The sequence below is a fragment of the Littorina saxatilis genome, linkage group LG10, assembly GCF_037325665.1.
Source record: "Littorina saxatilis isolate snail1 linkage group LG10, US_GU_Lsax_2.0, whole genome shotgun sequence".
Lineage (NCBI taxonomy): Eukaryota > Metazoa > Mollusca > Gastropoda > Littorinimorpha > Littorinidae > Littorina > Littorina saxatilis.
In genome coordinates this window covers 31,369,252-31,391,155 of record NC_090254.1, presented here as the reverse complement: position 1 = coordinate 31,391,155, position 21,904 = coordinate 31,369,252, and the positions used below count along the sequence as shown (strand labels likewise).

The following is a 21,904-nucleotide window of genomic DNA, read 5'->3' as shown; positions in this document are numbered from 1 at the left end:
TCTATCCCATCTCCCCCCTTTCCCCTATCCCATCTCCCCCCTTTCCCCATCGCGATATAACCTTGAATGGTTGAAAACGACGTTAAACACCAAATAAAGAAAGAAAGTGTAATCTGTGAGCAAAAAAACCCCATGAACTGACACCTTTGTGCCTATGAACTGTTGCAAGGTGATGGAATAAGAAGACACATTGTTCAGATCTATTTTTTTCAAAATCTTGCACAATCGTTGTTTAGATCTAATATTCAAATATTCACATGCTAATACTCTGTAAGATTTTATACAATACACTGCTTGAACAGGACCAGTAACTGACGCCCGCACAGTGCGTACGAACTGTTGCAGGTTGACGGAACAGGAGGAAGTGATCCGGGACAAGTCTCGCTCGCTCTCCATGCTTCAGGTTCGTACCACTTACCTGGAGGACGAGAACCGACATTTGCAGCAACGTGTCGACTCCCTGTCAGCACAGAAACAGACGCTTGACAAGCTGGTGAAGGACTTCCAGCACAATCGCGACAGAGAGGTATTGTGTGTGTGTGTGGATGTTTTCATGTATTTGGTTTTTGGCTCACGTAAGTGTAGCCTATGCGATGGTAAACTTTGTCTGTCTGTGCGTGCGTGCGTATGTATGTATGTGTGTATGTCTGTGGTAGAAACTTTAACATTTTTGGCTAAACACCGAAATACTCATTTCACGTGGTTAATTTTCAAGCACCATCTTCAAATTATTGAAGCAATGATCAACATTGTGTCGGCATGTGTGTAGTTAAAGCGTGTATCCAAAGAAAACGGGTGGTGGGGGGTTTTGAAGGGGTACAAGCAGTTGACTGATTTGTGTCGTGTTTGGCATGTAGACGGCAGGTCAGGTGTCAAGATCAGGTCAGGGGTCGCGCGAAGGATTGTGGTCCAGTTCTCACCTCGCCGATTCGCCGGGGAAGACGATTTCATGTTGTTCGGTTTCTAAGCTCCAGAAAAGTAAATAAAGAAGATACCAAAGGGAGATTTCCTACAATTTGATCTGCACCGCGTGTTTCCAATGTCCACGCGAGGAAGAGCTGTCGAAAGCGCGGCAGTCAGTGTCGATCTTGCAGCCGTATCCCGGTAAGTTCAGAGACAGATCTAGTGTCTCCCACTCTGATAACGTGTCACCTACTGTTAATCCGTTTTGTTTTAATTTCTTTTTATTTCAGCAGACACGGATGTCAAACACAGTGCTAGGCAGTCACCTCTAGTGAAATGAGTTGATCTAAAGTGCCTGTAATGTTTGGATGTCTTTGCTCGTGGTTCAATTTATGTGAATTTCAAGACTTGCAGTAGAGTCTCAAGTTAAGTTTACTCTGCCCGAAAAAAACTGTCCACCATTTACTTGAACATGCAGATATAAGGAAACGGAATGAATCTGTTCTCAAAGTCAAAATGATCACGATTTTTTCCTCAGATTCAAAACATGCACTGTCATGGTTTTGTCTGTACAATTTAGTAAGTCTTAAGTACTTTGCAACAACTTCCTTGAACGTGAAAGACAGTTTTTGAATGCTAGATCTGTATCGCGTTTCATTTCAGACTCGATCCTCTCTTTGATTGTAGATCTACTGTTTGCTGTTTACGCACTATCATATGATTCGCTATGTAACGTTTGGTAAGCTTACCTTGCCACAGCTTTCTTGTCTTTGTTGGCATTTCTGGCTGTGTTGACCGTCAGAATTATTTTAAGAACCAGGCTGCTGCAGTCGACATGTTTCGCATATTGTAGGGTTACCATGCTGCATAGGTAAAGTGGCTTGTATAACCTGACTATTCTGTTTCAAAACACTGTTTATATTTGTGTAGGTTGTAGTCATCATAACTAATCGCATTTTGCCATTTGTTTCAGAAAGGAGGTTAACCTACAACAAGATCGACGCTATGTCAGATATATGCCTCAGCCACATGAAGACTTCCGAATTTAGATCTACTCGGCATGGTGACAAGTCTTGATGAAAAGTATAGGACTGAGGACAGCAGTGGAAAAAGTGCCCACATGGCAGGTACCTAACCTATTACCCTAGTCATTTTATCTGTTTGCCTTCTTTTGAAAATTATACATGGAGTTGATATGATGCGTTAGTTTTAACTGTGTGTGTGTGTGCGCGCGTGTGTGTGTGTGTGTGTGTGTGTGTTTGTGTGTGTGTGTTACGGAGTGAGTGAGTTTGTGTTATGTTACTGTTTGTTGATTTCTTACGGGAGCCTTGAAGGCTTCGCCTCTTGTTGTGTGTGTATTCTCTATGTTCCAATTTTTCTCTGGAAACTTGACCATCGTCAGACTCTCCCTTCTACCTTCACTTACAACCTGGTGAATGCTCTGAGCATGGAAGGGGTAAGAAACAAGTGTGTTGCGTCTACCTTTGTCTACTTCGTATTTCTTTGGGTTCCCTTTTACGATTTCATGTTGGGGCTGTTGAGTGGGACTCTAAATCTAAAAAATAATTGTTGTCAGTCTTTGGTCTAGCAAACTTATAAAAGCGAGAAAAGATACAAGAAGAAGATACTCCTCATTAAAAAATACTCTTCATTAGAAGATGATTCATAACTATAGAATGCAGGGGCCCATTGCAGATTTCATCAGTCTTTCCAGCAATGGCACCAGTGTTGAACTGTACTAACCATCATGATAAGATGAGTAATTACGCCATATTTTTCCTATATACAGATGATTAAACTATAGATTCCCATTGACTAACGACATAAGAAACATAAGGGTTAATTATGTGGTCCACCACTCCTGAAACCTGAGAGAACATGAAGCATTGAAATGGACAAACAACTTAATTTTGTCCATTCGTTTGTACTAACCCTCATTATAGGTTGAAATAAGCCCAGACTCCCCATTGCAGATGTCATCCGTTCTACCAGCAACGACACCAGTGTTGATACTCGGGGCGGATGGATGGGAAATGTTGGTAAAGACGGTGCAGCACTGTGGGATGCTGAAAGCACCGATTGTTTCTGATGCATGCACTTGAACCATTAATCAGCAGGGAACACGTTCAGGGCACAACTCCTTCCCCCCTGTACATGATTCGACTCGCGGTCTCAGATTGTGCCAGACTTTTACAAGGAATAACAACAACCCTCTAGTTGTGCACATCGTAATTAGACACTAGAGGCCATCTGCAAGATTGATTCATTAAAAAGTTCTCACGAGTTACAGGAAGCGGTCAGGAAGTTGATTTGGGGTATGTGTCCAAGTGGAGGGATGTTCTGATCCCATGTGAAAGCCTGGCCTGGTCTGAGATGGGGAGCCGACCTGTGCCATTAATCACCAGTCTCTTACAGATGTACAGAAACCTAGATCACAGGATTTAACAAGAATTGTGACAAAAATGGTGTGTTTGCGATAACAATGGGAAAAAATTGTGACAGAAATGGTGACACTGTGTGTTTGCTGAGCACTGCTGCGTGCACTTACCTCTAAATTTTTTGATGAACTGCAACAAGTAACCTTGATGAACACAATTTGTAATCCTGGTCAGAGCTAACAGTTTGCTATAAACTATTCATATGTAACCAAGGGCATGAAGCACAAGAATCACCTTTGGAGGCAAAGCCAGCTAAACTGGAGTGATTTTGGGTTAAATAGATTGCCCGATAAACACTGCTATGTCGTGAACTCGAAGGTTGGAAAGAGCATTACCCGGTGACAACAGCAGCCAGACCCTATCACACACAGCTCTCCGCATCTCACAGGTGTGCTGTCTACCATGTACAAGAAATCTAAATAACAAAGTGACTGTGGTGAGATGAACAAAGTTGAAAAACAAAAGAATTCTGTACTCACCGATACAAGGACAGCACAATAATACAAATTTTCGCTTATAAAAGCTTCATCAGGTAACAAAAATAAAGGACAACAAAAAGCAAAAGCAACACTGACGGAATGAATAAGGACAAGGTTGAAAAAGAAGATGGAGGGAAACGCAAAAGGGAAGGAACTCTGGCAACGCAAAGAAAATAAAGGGGAGAGTAGTGGTTATAGTACAAGAAACGTAGAGCCACTAGTACTATAAATAGCTCATGCTCAAGGCAGGGAGACAACCAGTGTCAATGCAGAGCAGCTGCCAAGAAAGGGGGACTACTACATCACTCTGTCACACATAGATGATTCTAATTCTTGAAAAGTTTGTTTCAAACGTCTCTTTTATAAGTAATCTGTTTTTTTTAGTATGGCAACATTTTGACATGACATAAAATGAAACAAAAAATAATCTTACACGAGGTTTAGTATTTAAAGAATCAGTATGATTACATGTATATGGCTAAATCTGAAAAGGAAGTAACACAGAAAAGTTTTTGTTACAAATTAATCACTTCAAAGCGTTATACTTTAAAAAAACACATTTTTTTTTACAGTTAATGCCACCGATTCATTGTATGATTTGCACACCACACTTCACTGTAAATTGATTGCACATTTGAAGGTTACTACTACCTGCTGCAAGATATTGTCTGCTCAATGGAGATCGACTTTATATTTACCAAGGGACCTACCCAATGTTGTAGCATAACTATATGTAAGGGGCTACTATTATAAGTGAAACCCAACTCCTGTGATATGAGAGGGTAAATTTACACAGTGCAATATCATATTTGATTGTATCCCTTTTATGTTTTATGTTTTATGTGTGTCGTCCTATACAATTGTTGTTATAATCGTTTACAGGCAGACAGGGTGTGCCGAAGAAAAATTTCCATTTTTATGTAATATTTTAATGGACAATAAAGTGCTGTTATTGTTACTGTTACTGTTATTGTGAATTCAGCGAACGACGAAGAAGAAGAAGAATAAGTGAATTCAAATTAATGACTGCTTGGGCCAGCAAAAATGTACCACATGACACAGCATGCAGCCATGCAATTGATTTGTTGTATGTATGAAAGCGAAAATCAGCAGGACAGATCTATTAAGGTGAGCCTTCCTGTCCACAGGATGGACTGCATCTTTTGTGATCGTAATTGCCTTGATGAAGTGTTCTTGACTGGCATTATCAGCCATTTTCTACTTATCTGGCCCACGCCCCCACTTCAACAAATAGGCACATAGACAGACGGACACACACACCTTTACAAACAAACACATATACCCACTCATACACACACACACATACAGGCAAATCCAGCTAACTCACAAACGGTTAAGTCAAAAATTCGCTTAGCACACAAAGAAATTCTGGTCCGGAATTATCCCTCTTTATCTATGTGTACAAAGTACCCTGAGCTCGAAATAGGATTTCTCTTACGTAAGTCGAAAGACGGATAGCACACAACAGAAAGTCAGTCCCAAAGACAAAGTTTACTCTATATTTACTACAGCAACTCGAAACACGAAACTTGGCGTCTCACACTAGCGCATTGTGTAACCTTATTCCCTTCTTCTCTACACGGACGCCACACCGACTGGTCAGTCGGCACGCAATAAAGTATGAACTGAAGTTAGGAGGGGGCGAGGAGTAAGGAGGGGGCGAGGAGTAAGGAGAATTATCCAACTCCAAGAAAACATTCTTAAAAAGGTGGGGAAGTGGTGACAAGGCAGTGAACGCACTCACCATGCACTGACATCATACGAAAGCAGCCACACAAACACAGCACAGAGGCAGAGGCAGGTGTGCAGATGCTTTGTGAGAATAAGCGTTGAAAACCAGTTTGAATAAAAAAAAAAACAGCAGATAGAGCCGCATGTCATAATCATTCTTCTTGTCTGGCTTTATTGACTGCATGCCGATCTTGTGGCAGTGACTTTTCACTCTTCAGTCAGACTGTACACAAACCGCTCTCACTCTCCCTCACTGACTGCCCTAAGCCCTGACAACTGATCCTTGGAAATTGTTTGGAAGAGTACACCTCTCTATTTCTCTCCAATGCTCTTCCTGCTGACTTCAGTGACACCGGACACCCCACTGAGTTTAGCCAGCAACCCCCCAGCCATGTACTGTTTGGTGCTGTGGCCAGAGAGGTGTCACCGGCTAATTGAGGCCAGCTGCACTGTTCACTCAGAGCAAAACTAGTTGACTGTGTCTAACTTTTGACAAAGCAACACAACTGAAGGGTTCACAGATTAGGTAACCGACTCACTGGTCAAGGCTGCAGGGAAACAAGAGTATCTTGTCAATGAAAGAGGTTACACACAGATACGCGATGCTGAGAACGGTGGCCGATTTTTCACTCTCTTTCTCGGAGGGCCTTCATCATTGCAGGGACTGCTGTAAAGAAATGCTTGCTCAGAAACTAACTCTTTTTGCATTGAAACATGCACCAGAACTGGTGGACACCATCGACAATGTCAAACATGAAATCGAAGCAGTTTGCTTGAGGAAACGGTCGTCAGCAACTCAAACTTCTCTGTTTTCTTTTTTTAAGAAAATCTGAGGTGACTTTCTTTGTGGCCCCGCCCCCTCCCTCTGTAAGGACCCCCCTCCATAAGGACCGATTTTTGTCAACATTTTCAAGGTCGCTAGAGAGGGGTTCCACTGTACTATGACCAAGTCGAAATTTCGGATAGGACACAATAACAATTCGGTCCCTTCAATTTCGTCTTATCCGGATTTGCCTGTACACACAAACTGGCACTGTTCCCCCCCTCGGGCAGACTGAGGTGGGCCACCAGGTATACTGACATGTATATGTGGAATGCACTGGTCCCCTGCTCGAGGGACATTTCTCCTTTTCCCCTCTTTTCTTCCTTTGGGACCAGCCGCCCCTGGTCGTCCAGGACATAGGCCACTGTCCTCTTGCCTGTCCATAACGGATTTGGCAAGGAGAATTGCCAGGTCGATGGATTTCTCCTCCCCAATCTTTCTTCGGACATCAGGTGCCACTGTTATACTTGTACTACTTGTACTTGTACTTGTACGACGATTTAGGTTAAAAACCTGTACGCCGATCCACAAAGGTAAGCTGCATACGCGGGGGGGGGCTAGTAGCAGCTTGGTGTGTAGACACTTGATGTGTCTTTCCAGTGGCTGTCCAGTCGTGCTTTAAAGCAGTTAACGCTATCAGCTGTCACAACGTTTTCGGGCAGGGTGTTCCAGTCTAAGACAACTCTGTCTGCGAAGAAGGCACTCCTTACTTTTGACTTGGCAAAGTTTTTAAACAGTTTAAGACTGTTTCCTCTCATGTCCCTTTCAGTGGGTGGGGGTTTGTGTAGATTGGGTTTCTGGGTAATGTATATACCTTTGAGGTATTTAAAAGTGTCAATCATATCACCCCTGCGCCGACGATGCTGGAGACAAAGAATTCCCAGGATCCTAAGCCTTTCTGAGTATGACAGTTCCTTCAGACTTCCAATCATCCTTGTTGCCCTTCTCTGGACATTCTCTAGGTCTTTGCAGAGCCCTTTAGCCTGTGGATTCCAGACTGAGTGACCATATTCTAGAATGGGCCTGACCAAGCTTTTGTACAGCTGTACGAAGGTTTCCTTGTCCAAGTTCTGAAAGGTTCTTCTAATTACTCCAAGTACTCTGTTTGCCTTTGATACTGATGTTGTAATGTGTTCCTTGAAAGACAGTTTGTCGTCAATGTGCACACCTAGATCTTTCTCTAGCGTCGTTTCAGATAGGTCATGCTGTACTCCATCTGCTGAGTTTGTCATGTGGTATTTTGCGTCCGATTTCTTTGGACCTATTTTCATGGTGTGACATTTCTGGGGGTGGAAGGACAAGAGCCATGTCTCTGACCATTCCTGGAGTCTGTCCAAGTCATCTTGGATTGAGTTTGTGAGTTCGGTTGAGTCACTTCTTGCGTAGAGCTTGGTGTCATCAGCGAAAAGCTTCACACTGTTGTTCACCACTCGTGGCAGGTCATTGATGTACATGACAAACAAAACTGGGCCCAGTACGCTGCCTTGTGGGATACCACTAGTAACTGCTGCTGGTGCTGAGTGAGAGCCATTAACAACAACTTGCTTAGGAAGGCTTGGATCCAGTTCAGGAGTTTCCCCTGTAGTCCAATTGCTTTGAGCTTGGATAGTAGACGCCCGTGAGGAACCGTGTCAAATGCTTTTTTGAAATCCATATAAATGGCGTCAATGCAAGACCCATCCTCCATAGCTGAGGTCCAGTCGTCCAGTACTTTCAAGAGGTGAGTGACACAAGATCTTCCTTTGACGAAACCATGTTGCTCTCTGCTGATCAGGTCGTTTTCCTCAAGGTGCTGAGTTATGCTACTTCTCACTAGTTTCTCCATCACTTTACGCTGAATCGTTTTGCTCTTATCCTTGTTATCGTGACCAGACAAATTCCTTAGTTATGTCCATTCTATGACCCCTGTGTCCCCCCGCCCCACTCTCGAAAGCTTCCTCTAAAATTCTTAGTCTCTCAAGTAATTCACGTGTTCCTGGATCGGTTCCGCTCCTGGGCGCTGAAGTGCGGACATCCGACGATGTTGACATCTGCAACACTCAGACTACAAATAGTTGAATTACCATGTTATAACCCCGTGTTGTTCTTCCTTTTCCCCTTTCTGTAGTGGAAAGGTACAGCTCTATATGACCAAAGCTTTAGTCCCACCTAATTATTTAAGGTTCTTGTCCAAGTATTTTTTAGTGAAACTTTTTCCCCCTAAAATCAACAATTAAATAAAATGTCTGAGTTGGATATTTTACTTCTCAAGCTTATTGTGGTTGCTTTTCCTTAATTATTTGTAATCACTGTAAAGTTCTTTCCTCAAATTCCTTAGTTCCCATTGAATTCAGTACAGCACTACATGGGAGGTAACTTGTGACACCCTATGATGAGTACTCTGTTATCCGGTAGTTACCTCCCTTCCCTTAATTTACCCTTACATGGCAAAATGAAACCGCCCTGTTTACAAAATCGTCTGTGTTGTACCAAAATTGTCTGTGTTGTACATCTCTTATCCTTGTTATCGTGACCAGACAAATTACAACATTCCCCCGACCTTTTACTAGCACCAACTTCCCCCCTTTTCTTGCTGCAACTATTATGTGTGGCTGCTGCTCGATCACTTCATCAGTGTGCGGAAGCGTCAGCTCCCGGAATGTATCATCCCCTTTTAATATGCTGACATATATGCTACAAACTGAGATTAGAGTCCATATGATGAAGTGGCAGTCAAAAGTATTGCCTACCTTGAACACTTACCACACCCTGGCAGGAAAGTGGGTCACGGCGGCGTGGGCACTGGTTCCGTTTTCCTTTGTCTTTCCCTCGACTCGTCAGACACTGTACTACCGAAAACTTCGTTCTCCTCGTCGAATCGATGTAAACATTCGGAATGCATTTACAGCTCTTTTAAATTGAAACTGCTAGGACTACTGTTGTTGGTCGAGCAAAAGCAAGGTGACTGGTATATCTAGACAAATTGACGAAAACTGGAGCTAGAAAATTGTGCAACAAGTTCGGTGCTGGTGTAAACATCCGGGGTGTTTTGCTTCCAGACTAAGCTGTCTGAGAATAACCCAAATAGTTCGCACCTCTACTAGACCAAATGCTGACACAGTAGTATGCTGAATAGGAATACACCAATTCAGAATACAGGAGTAGATCGTTCGCCTGACATAACAACATTTAAGATTGAGGCTTACATGTGTTTATGATCGTAATTGCCTTGATGAAGTGTTCTTGACTGGCATTATCAGCCATTTTCTACTTATCTCTTTTTTTTTTCTTTTTTTACATTTAGTCAAGTTTTGACTAAATGTTTTAACGTAGGGGGGGAATCGAGACGAGGGTGTGGTGTATGTGTGTGTGTGTGTGTGTGTGCGTGTGTGTGTGTGTGTGTAGAGCGATTCAGACTAAACTACTGGGCCGATCTTTATGAAATTTGACATGAGAGTTCCTGGGTATGATATCCCCGGACGTTTTTTTCCTTTTTTCGATAAATACCTTTGATGACGTCATATCCGGCTTTTTGTAAAAGTTGAGGCGGCACTGTCACACCCTCATTTTTCAATTAAATTGATTGAAATTTTGGCAAAGCAATCTTCGACGAAGGCCGGGGTTTGGTATTGCATTTCAGCTTGGTGGCTTAAAAACTAATGAGTGAGTTTGGTCATTAAAAATCGGAAACTTGTAATTAAAATTATTTTTTTATTAAACGATCTAAAAACAATTTCATCTTATTCTTCGTCATTTTCTGATTCCAAAAACATACACATATGTTATATTTGGATTAAAAACAATCTCTGAAAATTAAAAATATAAAAATTATGATCAAAATTAAATTTTCGAAATCGATTTAAAAACTATTTCATCTTATTCCTTGTCGGTTTCTGATTCCAAAAACATATAGATATGATATGTTTGGATTATAAACACGCTCAGAAAGTTAAAACGAAGAGAGGTACAGTAAAGCGTGCTATGAAGCACAGGCTCGTCACTTTCACTGCGTTTTGCACTTGCGGCGGACTACGTTCAGTTTCATTCTGTGAGTTTCACAGCTTGACTAAATGTAGTAATTTCGCCTTACGCGACTTGTTTTTAATTCCTGAAAAATAACAGCCGTTTTACTGTCAGTCACGCGGGGATGTAGCTCAGTCGGTAGCGCGCTGGATTTGTATCCAGTTGGCCGCTGTCAGCGTGAGTTGGTCCCCACGTTCGTCAACTTTGTGTGCAGACTCTCCTCGGTGTCCGAACACCCCCGTGTGTACACGCAAGCACAAGACCAAGTGCGCACGAAAAAGATCCTGTAATCCAATCCATGTCAGAGTTTGGTGGGTTATAGAAACACGAAAATACCCAGCAAGCTTCCGCCGAAAGTGGCGTATGGCTGCCTAAATGGCGGGGTAAAAACGGTCATACACGTAAAAGCCGTGGGAGTTTCAGCCCATGAACGAACAAACAAACTGTCAGTCACGCTAATCAGAATCACAGTTCCTAATTTGTGCCTATGCTTGTGTGGTATTGTTTTTGCTGTTGATGCAGAATAACAACTGTTGATTAAAAACTTGTTTTATTTGTTAGTCAAGTTTGAAGGATGCACTTCAAGGGATGAGCGTAACAGCTGCTTAACCCACAACCATAAAGAAACTGGATGATTGTGTAATGGTAACATGATCTGAATTTTTAGTATTTACAATTTTGAACAATATTTTCTGCTCATCTATAAAAATAGGTTTTTTGATCTAATATAAAGATGGCATGAAATAATCATGTGCGCTGCACATAGAAATTTAACACAGATAGAAATTACACAGATGATAAGATTATTCATCAATCAAGACTGCTGACCGACGCACTTTGGATTGGATTCTTTGTTGATTGTTATTTCCTGCTTTGTGCATACAGTGTGTCTCTTATGTGCTTTCTCAATCCTTGTGTAATAAATTAAATCAATTTATCAATCTCTTACAAAGTTCACACTAATTTGTCCACAAGCCCATGAGTTTCACAAGTTCTTCAGCAGAAGTTTTTTTTCTCTCTCTCTCTCTTTTTACATTTAGTCCAGTTTTGACTAAATGTTTTAACTTAGACTGGGAATCGAGACGATCTCAAGGTGGTGGTGTGTGTGTGTGTGTGTGTGTGTGTGTGTGTGTGTGTGTGTGTGTGTGTGTGTGTGTGTGTGTGTGTGTGAATGTGTGGAGCAATTAAGAGAAAACTACTGAAGCGATCTTCATGAAACTTTGCATGAGTTTCGGAGAAAGATTTCCCAAGATGTTTTTTTCTTTTTTTTGATAAATGACTTTGATGTCGTCATATCCGTTTGTTTTTTTTAAAGTTGAGGCTGCACTGTCACGCCCTCATTTTTCAATGAAATTGATTGATATTTTGGTCAAGCAATCTTCGACGAAGTTCGGACTATATGATTGCATTTCACCTCGGAAGCTTAAAATATTTAATTAATTTGGTCATTAAACATCGGAAATTCTAGTAATCGATCCCAAATTGACTTTAATAACGTGTTGCTGTGGTGGTGTTGCAGGTTGCAGGGCAAACTGAAGGACAGCAAGAAAGTCCTTCCGCTTCCATCAGCATCACCCCGGTGACCAGCCACCTCGACAACAACTCCGCCGACGTCACTTGGGAACAGGATCAATCCGAGGATGGAAGGCTCGTCTTCCGCCAGGGCTCCACCTTCCACATTCCTTCTGCAGTAGCTCCGTCCAGGAAAAGCCACAACCACCAAGACTTGGATGGATTTTACGGCCAGGCTGCCAACAGTCACTCAGACAGGGACTTGCACTTTTACCTCCATAATGTGAGGCGGCGGAGAGACTCAAAAGACGATGACCTCCATCACAGACAGGAGAAAGGTCGTTCCCGTGGCGACAAAGAGAAGGAGGTTGTGAGACTGTACAGAGACAAGCTGGATAGTACGGAAGAAGGCGGCGCCACTGACGATGACGAGTTTGAAGCCTGAGTGAAAAACGTCTGGAAGTGTTGACAGGTCGTGCAAGTGTTGACAAAGTTGTGAAAGTGTTGACTGGAGTTTTCAAAGTGCTGCTGATCGACTTGCTGCAGAAAACTGTTAAAATGGTCTGAAAGCATTACGCGTTGAAGTTCTTTTAACGTGTTAATTGACATGCCTGGAAATGAGGACTAAAAAGGCATTGACAAAATTAAATCTAAAAGTGTTGACATATCTAGTTTGCTAACAGACTTAACTCTTTCTGACGTCTCAAGCTAGCTTCAACAGTACACTGAAGAAAACAATTGCGACTGTTGAGATCAAGTGCTGTTTGGCTAAAATACAGACCACAAGGGTTTGTCCTAATTATCATGTTTGTCTTGACTGTTAACGATGCATGTGACACATGTAGCTCAGGTTGTAACATGAACCATTTAATTATGTTATATTTTCATGTTATACGACAAACCTCAATGGATTCTTTTCAGGTTTTGTTAATATCATGATTTTAATCAGGTTATTATGTCACAGTAGCTGCTAATTTATGTTGCCTATCTTTGTTACGAGTCAGCCATGTTGTATGTGTAAAGGTAAAGATAATGAGACTAGCTTGGCTGATTGTAAACATTGATTGCTTTGCTTTTTTCCATTTTCCCTGTTCCCCCCACCAGTTTGAGATGTTTGTAAAAATTCCAGACTGCTCAAGATTGTTGTCTCTCAACCATAGAGTTTGAGTAAAGAAACAGCCAAAGATGTGAATATGCGAGAAAAGGGTGTATAATAAATCAATATTTGCAGATGTGAGAGAAATTTAAGTAGTTTTGAACGTTTGTTGTTGGTGGCAACTGCATTGTGAAAAAAAAAAATTACAGGAAAGTTAATTTTTCCGTCATTATGGATTGTACGATCCTGTCTTCTGGATTGTACAATTGTGGTGCTTATAGAACTTCAGTTTTCCTTATTCTGATAATAACTTTATTGTCAAGTTATTGTTTAGAAACAGAATCGAAAAACAAGAAAGGTAAGTTGTTGGAACGTTTGTTATTGGCAACACAATACGTTACAACTGTAATACGTCATAATATGTAACGTATTGTGTTGTCAATAACAAACGTTCCAACAATTTACCTGTCTTGTTTATTTATTCTGAATTTTGGAACGTTGGCGCGAGTCTCTTTGTTTTTGGATTTGTTTAGAAATAGGTTAGCAAAACTGAAATAACAGAAGTCAAACTTCTTGTGAGTAACTAAAATTGGTGTAAGATATGATAGCTGCAATCATCTAGCAGAAAAATGGAGGCTGATATTTGGCAGGGATAGTTTCATTGCTTTTTTTAAAGAATTGAAATACGATTATTTATAGTATCAACTATTATCAAGGTTGCTTGGCCTACATTCTGCATGGGTGATTTTAATGTAATTGCATTTTCGGATTCAAATTGAAATGCTGACATTCCTACTCTTTAACATAGTCTCTCCCAAATTTTGAACATTTTTTGCTGGGAGATACTCATTTTGAGAGGGTTACTTTTCTGCAAATCATTATCTGACATTTTGAATGAGGATAGAAAATTATCACAATTGCATTTAGTATATTTCACAGAACACAAGTTTGGCTGGCTTTTGTCTTTTTTCGTTCGCCATTAGCCATTTCGCATAATTATTTTTATCAGGAAGCAATTCCATTTAAATGAGCATAATTAAGCTAAGAACATCCCTCCACTTAAATATGGTGCTAAACATCAACTTTGTGGCTGCTTTCTAAGCAGAATGCTATTTTTTTTATGAATTTTACTTTTGTAACTGCATGACACTTATGTAATTAAGGATCAATTCATCACAAAAACGGAAGCCAAATTTGATAGCATTTGAGACATTTTTATTTGTTGGGGGATGTCGATCAAGAAGGATCATGTCTACTAATTTTGTTTATAATGGGTATATAGATCCCACTTTATCAGTTCTCCTCCGCAGTTTTGAGCAATAATTGCAGATATTATCTATTTGAAATTTTAAAAAATATATATATTTTAAACTACGATCATAATAGGCAAGTTATATCAAACTAAGTCAGTTTAATGTATATTTTGCAGATTCAGAACCAGTGGTTGTATATTGAAGATAAAAATCAGTAAGTTTTACTGTTTGTATGGAATATGTACAGTTGAATACATGTACCGTAAAATCCCTAGCATAAGCCCACCCCCCCTGTGCACAGATTTAGGGCAAAATTGGGGGGTGGGCGTTTGCTAGGGATAGACCCCTTTGCACAAAGTAAGTTTTGTGCTCAACCGTGTAATTGAGTGAATACAAACCCCGAAAGCATGTAAGTTAGGTCGTGTGAGTAGAAGTGAAGGAAAAAAGAAAGAAAAAGGACTTTGAGGCAAAGAAGGCCAACCATGAGAGAGAGAGAGAGAGAGAGAGAGAGAGAGAGAGAGAGAGAGAGAGAGAGAGAGAGAGAGAGAGAGAGAGAGAGAGAGAGAAGGACTGGCTCTTCTGAAAACAACCCGAGCATAGTCATTCATATAAATTTATAAAGTAAAAAGAAAATCACCAGACCTTTGCAAGGACAAACAATAACAACACAATTCCGGGAAAAAGAAACTTGATGAAATGTCGAAATGTCAACACCAATGAAGCCCTTTCTTTCTGTACAGGGAAGAAATTACACAATGAAACGTTAACTGAACTTGGATTTTGTCTTCAAAAGGCCCAATCTTTCTGAGAAAGAAAACCCCACAAACTTAGGAAAAAAAAGAGAAGAGAAACTCGAAAAAACATGAACGATGGGTGGGAGTGAGGAGAGGGGACAAAGAATAAGAAAAAAGGAAAGAAACACGAAAAGGTAAAGAAGGGGAAAAAGATGACTTTTAGAACAGTCTGCACAAATCCTAGTGAAAGTGAGCCTATAGTCTCTTTGAAAAAAGCAGGGTGGGCGTTTGCTAGGTAGTTACCCCTGTGCACAACTTTTGGCCCAAAGTGGGGGGTGGGCGTTTGCTAGATGGTGGGCTTATGCTAGGGATTTTACGGTATATGCATACTTGTGTGTGTGTGTGTGCCTGCATGAGTTTGTGTGTGAGTGAGAGAGCATTGTGTGTGCGTGTGTGATTTTCTGCAGTTTGATCATTCCAAAACTGTTCTTCCTGAATACGATCATTGTATATATATATACAAGTATTTTTGCTGTACAGAAATTTGACCCTTTTCAAATTACTGCCAGTGTTCTGTGTGTAAGTATTTAAGTACATAATTATTTATAAGCCTTTTGCTATGTCGCAAGTGTAGTTCCATGTAACTGTCTGTTGAACATTTTTAATCAGCTGATAAAACGAAACCAGTGTGTTTGACTTTGGTTGATGTTTATAGTGCGAGTTTTTAAGGCTGTTGTGATAAAGGAACCATTCAGTCAGACAAACAAAAAAGATGAAAGTATTGAAATTGGAGGATTGTATGTGTAATTTTGGCTTGTCAGAAAATATCTAAGTTCCTGTTCGGGGGATGACTGACCAAGACTTTTTTTCAAAAATGGCTTTTGAGTGTTGTGTTTTCTGTGATACATAAACAGGTGGTACTTATCCGTCCATGCTGCTTGTTCCCTACAATACAATGAAGTTGATTGCTAAACCGTCAGTCAGATTGCTGAACAGCTATGTCTGTGTGATATTTTTAGACATATAGCTTTGTATTGACCTAAAATGCTAAAGTTTTTATATTGACTGTGTTATTGGTATGACTGAATTCCATCCATAAACCTTATCTCACTTTTTGTGGGAACATCTACTATGCATTCCTAATTGAGTTAATTTCTAGTGATAAGTGAAGTAGTGTGATTATTTTCCATGGCACCAAGAGTATATATACATTTATACAGTTATTCATTTGTATTGGTCTTTCTTGTACCATAATCATTTTTACTTTTTGCTAAATTTACCCGTCCTTGACTTTTTAAAATTATAATTTATCATTTAAACACTCTTTTTTGTTTTAAGCAGAACTGTAACACTCTTTTTTGTTTTAAGCAGAACTGTGTATATCGGTCGTTAGTGACATTGACATAAGGATGATAATTGTTTTACAATGTATAATTTTGTGTTTTTTTCACATCAAGATATGTATACATGCAGTCAAGCTAGAGCAATATAAACATGCAAGAAAATGGCCTTTCCGTTGTGATCATTTAAAAAAAAAAAAAAAAAAAATCTCGCCATTTTTGCGGAGAGTATATGGCCAGAAAAGAGGAGATGTTCATTAGTTAAAGGATGAACGACTGATTGGTCAGTTGACTGTCTGACAGACAGACTGACTCATTGTTGATTGATTGATTGATGTTTAGCCAGACCGTGTTTTTTGGGTACTTATTGTAGTTTGACTGGGTGATGAAGGATATTGCTGCATACATACAAGTACAGTGTGCTTCGGACTGCTGAAACCAATTGACTTCGAGTCCAGATATATGGTACCGCTACATGTATAGACTGTTGTGAATGATGATGGTATTTTGTGATTGCCTCTCATTCTAGATTTGGAGTAAATCATTTGTAGTTTTTCTTGCCATCCTTCAGACTTGACTGGTTGATAAACTTTTTTTTATCCAACTGATGTATTTTTGTTTTGTTTCCGTGTCCTTCTCTTTGGAATCGGGGATAGCTGTCTCTGAATGTTCATTATGTTTGATAAATAAGAACAAAAAGTCCTATACTTACTGTGAGTGTATTGATACAAATTTCTGTATTTATGTATCCCTTGCATTTCATTCATATTAAGCTTATTTCCATTTTTATTTAGAATTCCTTTGAAAATACCTCTTGTATGATTTATTATGGCATAATTATAAGATAAAGTTGTTTTTTTATTCCTCCAATGTTTTGCCTAGTTATACACAATACCTAAAAATGTAATGGTTTATCAGTCTTTCTTTGTATGTTAGCATTTTTATTTGTGTTTGTGATGCTGTCTCATGAAAAATCAAAGAAAGTGATACATTTTAAGGAATCGACCGGTTTGCTTTATTTATGAAAGCGATGCTTGAATCTTTCATGCATGTGAATATTGAGATGTGTTTTACTGTATATACCCGTAATGGTATTTTTTACACTGAAAGTGGTGTTAGTGATTCCAGTATAAAGTGAAATAAAATGTGTACTGAAGGTTTTGCAGTCTAGTGTGTGTGTGTGTGTGTGTGTGTGTGAGTGAGAGAAAAAGAGGGAGAGTGCAAGTGTGGCAGAAGGGGTCTATGTTGACCAAAAGTGAGTGTATTCCCTGTAGGTGCATTTCCTGTTGGTGTTTTCCCTGTATACAGGAAATTCACCCGGGTGGATTTCCTGTAGTTTTGCCGATCTCATTGAAAGTCACCTGATGCTGAGTGACATGGGTAGAATTTGACGTTTTTCGATCTTTTTTGTTATTTCTTAGAAATTCGATTCGATTGGCTGATTGCCGCGCAAGAATTCAAGAATTCTATAAGATTCTCCTGTCAAACCGCAGTTTTGGAAGGGGAAGTAATGCTAAGGTAATACAAATCGGTTAACGGCAGTCGCGCGCTTGGTGTGAGATTTAGTGGTATCGTACTTTCCTATACAGCCCTGGTGTATTCCCTGTATACAGGAAAAACGCCCACAGAAAATGCTCCTGCAGGGAATACACCCACTTTTGGTCGATATAGACCCCTTCAGCGCATGTGTGTGTGTGTTTGAAAGATATGAGATCATAAGTAAGTGTGTGTATGTTGTTAACTTGACTTTGTGTATTTGTATGTGTGAGAGAGTGTGTGTTTAAATGTGTGTGTGAGAGAGAGAGAGAGGAAAGAGAGAATGCTAATTATTTTGCTAAATATTTTGCCTTTAAGGTGTTACGAGTGTGTTTGAGTTGCGGTTCTTGCTCATGTTTATACTCACTGAGTTACTTCCCTTGGATCTGGATCTGGATCTGGATAACCCGCCTGGGTTGGTGGTTTGCGGGTGCGAATGCGTATACGCACGGTTCAGTGTGCTTTCGCGAAAGGGTGTGTCATATGCACGGCTAGAACTAAGTTACTTCTTGATTTCAGTAAATAGTTTCATTACATGTCAACTAGTTCGTTTTTAAATGATTTTTTAGAGATCGCCAAATGGTATTGTGTGAATAACATCATTCGATCGATTGTACGCACGGCGCCGTGCTTCTAGTAGCTCAGTCCATTCCTTCTTTCCGGTATGGAAACAGACGTGTTTCTGGCGAAAGAATCGGCGTTTTCAACTCGCCATATCTTCATATTCATTCGGACTAGAACAACGAAATATAAATTTCTTGTAAAAAAAATCCCGAGCCTTGCGACTCTGGTAGTCATTTTCTTACGCGAAGCGGCCTTTGGTAGGTACGACAGTTTTAGTCACCCAAGTATATATCTAAAACGCACGTGGACGAGTTTTCAATGGCGTATTTGAAGTCTGTGAATGTTGTGATTACAAATCATTTCGGGGCACCCCTCAGTCTATACGTACAGACAAACAAATTGCATGGAACGAAATTTGAGAGGCTGGACTGTAAGTTGTTGTTTTGACTTCTACAAATCTCGCAGGTCTTTTATGCAAAACAAACTCAAAATTGCATTTTTCACGCAAGTGTAGATGACGAGACTATCGAAGGAATGGAATACACTTGCCTACAGATATAATAGACAGATACTTATATCTATGACTTACCCTAGCCCATATGTTAGAATAAAGAACATACTTTGCTCTTTTGAATGATGTATGATTTGGCACTGTACACAGGATTTTAGACCTGCCCCCGAAGTGATTTTTCCATAAACCCGTCAAAAAGCTCACTCTGTTTTGGCCGTAAAAAGCGCCCAAATGAAGTCAATTTCTAACCTGTGTCGTGTGTTCGAAGGAGTACATCTCAGCGATGCCATTGCCTTGCAACCTCAAAGAAATATATTTTAATAACCCGCTAAATGAACGTTTTTTTAGTGTGAAATAAAAGCCGGAGATTTGCTTCGTTTCTTTGCTGCGACACAAAACCAAAACCAACTATAGATCTGCGGTGACATTATGAGTTCGTTTTCGACATTGCAGTGAAGTTGCGTGGATCTTCGACGATTCCCGTTCGGTTTAATGTGGATAGAGTTTTGATTGAATGTAACTGCTTTGAAAAGTTACAACATGAGTCCTTGGGATCGATGTTTTTCGGTAAACTTCTTCGTATCCTTGACTTTACTTTTGACTTGAACAGATCCAGATCGGCTGGGGCTGTTAATCACCTACACAGATCTATATGAAGTTGACTCGACACGGCGAACCGCCGAATCCGTGCCCTCTCGTCGGTCCTACCCACAGAGATATAGAATAGAGCCACCAAGCGCCGCAAAACGTGCAGTAACCGAGACCCGCGCGCCGGCCATCGCGGTGTGCCCATTCTTTCGCTGGCACACCCTGTTTCGCTCTGTCCGGTCTTTGTTTTTTGAGAGCTACAATCTCAATACCACCTTGTTTAAACCTTATAATCATGTTAATAAAAAAAGCAAAGTTGTAGAATAATGATGCGTGTGTCCGTATGCTGCTTAATTTTGCTTTTTTAAATTTTATTATTATTGAAAATACTAACCTGTTGATTTTGCAGTAAGACATCTATCTCTCTCTCTCTCTCTCTCTCTCTCTCTCTCTCTCTCTCTCTCTCTCTCTCTCTCTCTCTCTCTCTCTCTCTCTCTCTCTCTCTCTTATTCTCTCTTTTTCTCTTCCCCTCTCTCTCCCTCACCCTCTCTTTCTCTCTCTCCCTCTCTCTTTCTCTCCCTCTCTCTTTCCTCTTTCTCTCCCTCTCCTCTCTCTCTCTCTCTTTCACCCTCTCTCTCTCTCACTCTCTCTCTCTCTCTCTCTCTCTCTCTCTCTCTCTCTCTCTCTCTCTCTCTCTCTCTCTCTCTCTCTTCTCTCTCTCAGTCGGTTTTCAGTGGGACCATTTTGCCTGCACTGCTTTTTCTTTAGTTTTACTTTCAATTATATTGTATATTTATTGTATGGAGGACAATCGACTTCAACAATTCAGATTCGTTTGAAATACTCATGTTTTAATGATGAGATTGATGTATCGTTCATAAATAAGTTCACTCATGTGTTTGTACTTAATCATGTATTAAAGATTTTGACTGAAAGATGTCAGGTTTGTTTGACTGATACAGACACTGACATGTTTCACTGATTTTAATAAGCTTGCTGTACATTCTTCTTTTGAGTACTCTTCTGTGTATAATGCTCGGATTTAAAGAATTTAGCTTTGACATGATTTCAGCCGACTTGTTTGTATCATTTATCAAATTGCTGTTTCTTTTACAATGGAAACCCCCCTTTAAAGACACCCCCACCCTCAAATGGCTGTATCGTTTTTGTGTCACTCGTGTATACTGACTTAAATTGACAAATTTAGCTTTGATGTCACTATTGCATTTCTTATTACGGCAAAGATTTGTTTCATTAACAGAGAGAGAGAGAGAGAGAGAGAGAGAGAGAGAGAGAGAGAGAGAGAGAGAGAGAGAGAGAGAGAGAGAGACAGACAGACAGACAGACAGACAGAGAGAGAGACAGAGAGAGACAGAGAGGTGGAGAAGGGTGGGGGCGAAAGAGAGAGAGAGAGAGAGAGAGACAGAGACAGAGACAGAGACAGAGAGAGAGACAATGACAATTCTTTATTTAACGAGGGTAGTAGATTAAGCAGTAGTCTGCTTTTGTACATCCAGCCCTCGCCCTAAAGATCAACCTTCAATCAATCAATATATAAGGCTTATATCGCGTGTATTCCGTGGGTACAGTTCTAAGCGCAGGGATTTATTTTTTTATTTTTTTATTTTTATTTTATGCAATTTATATCGCGCACATTTTCAAGGCGCAGGGATTTATTTATGCCGTGTGAGATGGACTTTTTTTTACACAATACATCACGCATTCACATCGGCCAGCAGATCGCAGCCATATCCTACTTTTCACGGCCTATTATTCCAAGTCACACGGGTATTTTGATGGACATTTTTATCTATGCCTATACAATTTTGACCCTTTCCTGGACCCTTTTGTCAATCGTGGGATCTTTAACGTGCATACCCCAATGTAGTGTACACGAAGGGACCTCGGTTTTTCTCATCCGAAAGATGAATAAAGAGAGACTAACTACAAAAAATGAAATAAAAATACAAGATAAAAAAAATAGAAAATAGAAAAACTAAAATTCTACATTTTAACTGATAACTAAAGTGAAAACACATTATACATATATGTACACAAATGCATTGCATTGAAGTCAATTGCGAGTTAATTGATGTGAATTAAGTGGTATAGTGCAGCTTACACTTTTTCAACATCATGCGAGAGAGAGAGAGAGAGAGAGAGAGAGAGAGAGAGAGAGAGAGAGAGAGAGAGAGAGAGAGAGAGAGAGAGATCATGCGAGAGAGAGAGAGAGAGAGAGAGAGAGAGAGAGAGAGAGAGAGAGAGAGAGAGAGAGAGAGAGAGAGAGAGAGAGAGAGACTGAGAGAGGTTTATGAATAACATCTACAAATTTGTTTAACTTTGTCATCTTGATGTTTGCTTCGTCTGATTGGC

The 21,904-nt window shown here is 40.2% G+C and overlaps 1 protein-coding gene across 4 annotated transcripts in view; it reads left to right on the top strand.

The window, feature by feature from the left end:
• LOC138978589 (early endosome antigen 1-like) overlaps positions 1-17,492 on the top strand; it is a 106,812-nt gene extending 89,320 nt beyond the window's left edge. For all 4 annotated transcript variants that reach the window (XM_070351341.1, XM_070351340.1, XM_070351338.1 and 1 more), the window contains 2 exons: positions 346-526; positions 11,917-17,492. In XM_070351341.1, coding sequence (XP_070207442.1) covers positions 346-526; positions 11,917-12,354 — 619 coding nt within the window. In that variant the 3' untranslated portion in view covers positions 12,355-17,492. The remainder of the gene's footprint in view (positions 1-345; positions 527-11,916) is intronic.
• Positions 17,493-21,904: the final 4,412 nt, after the last annotated feature.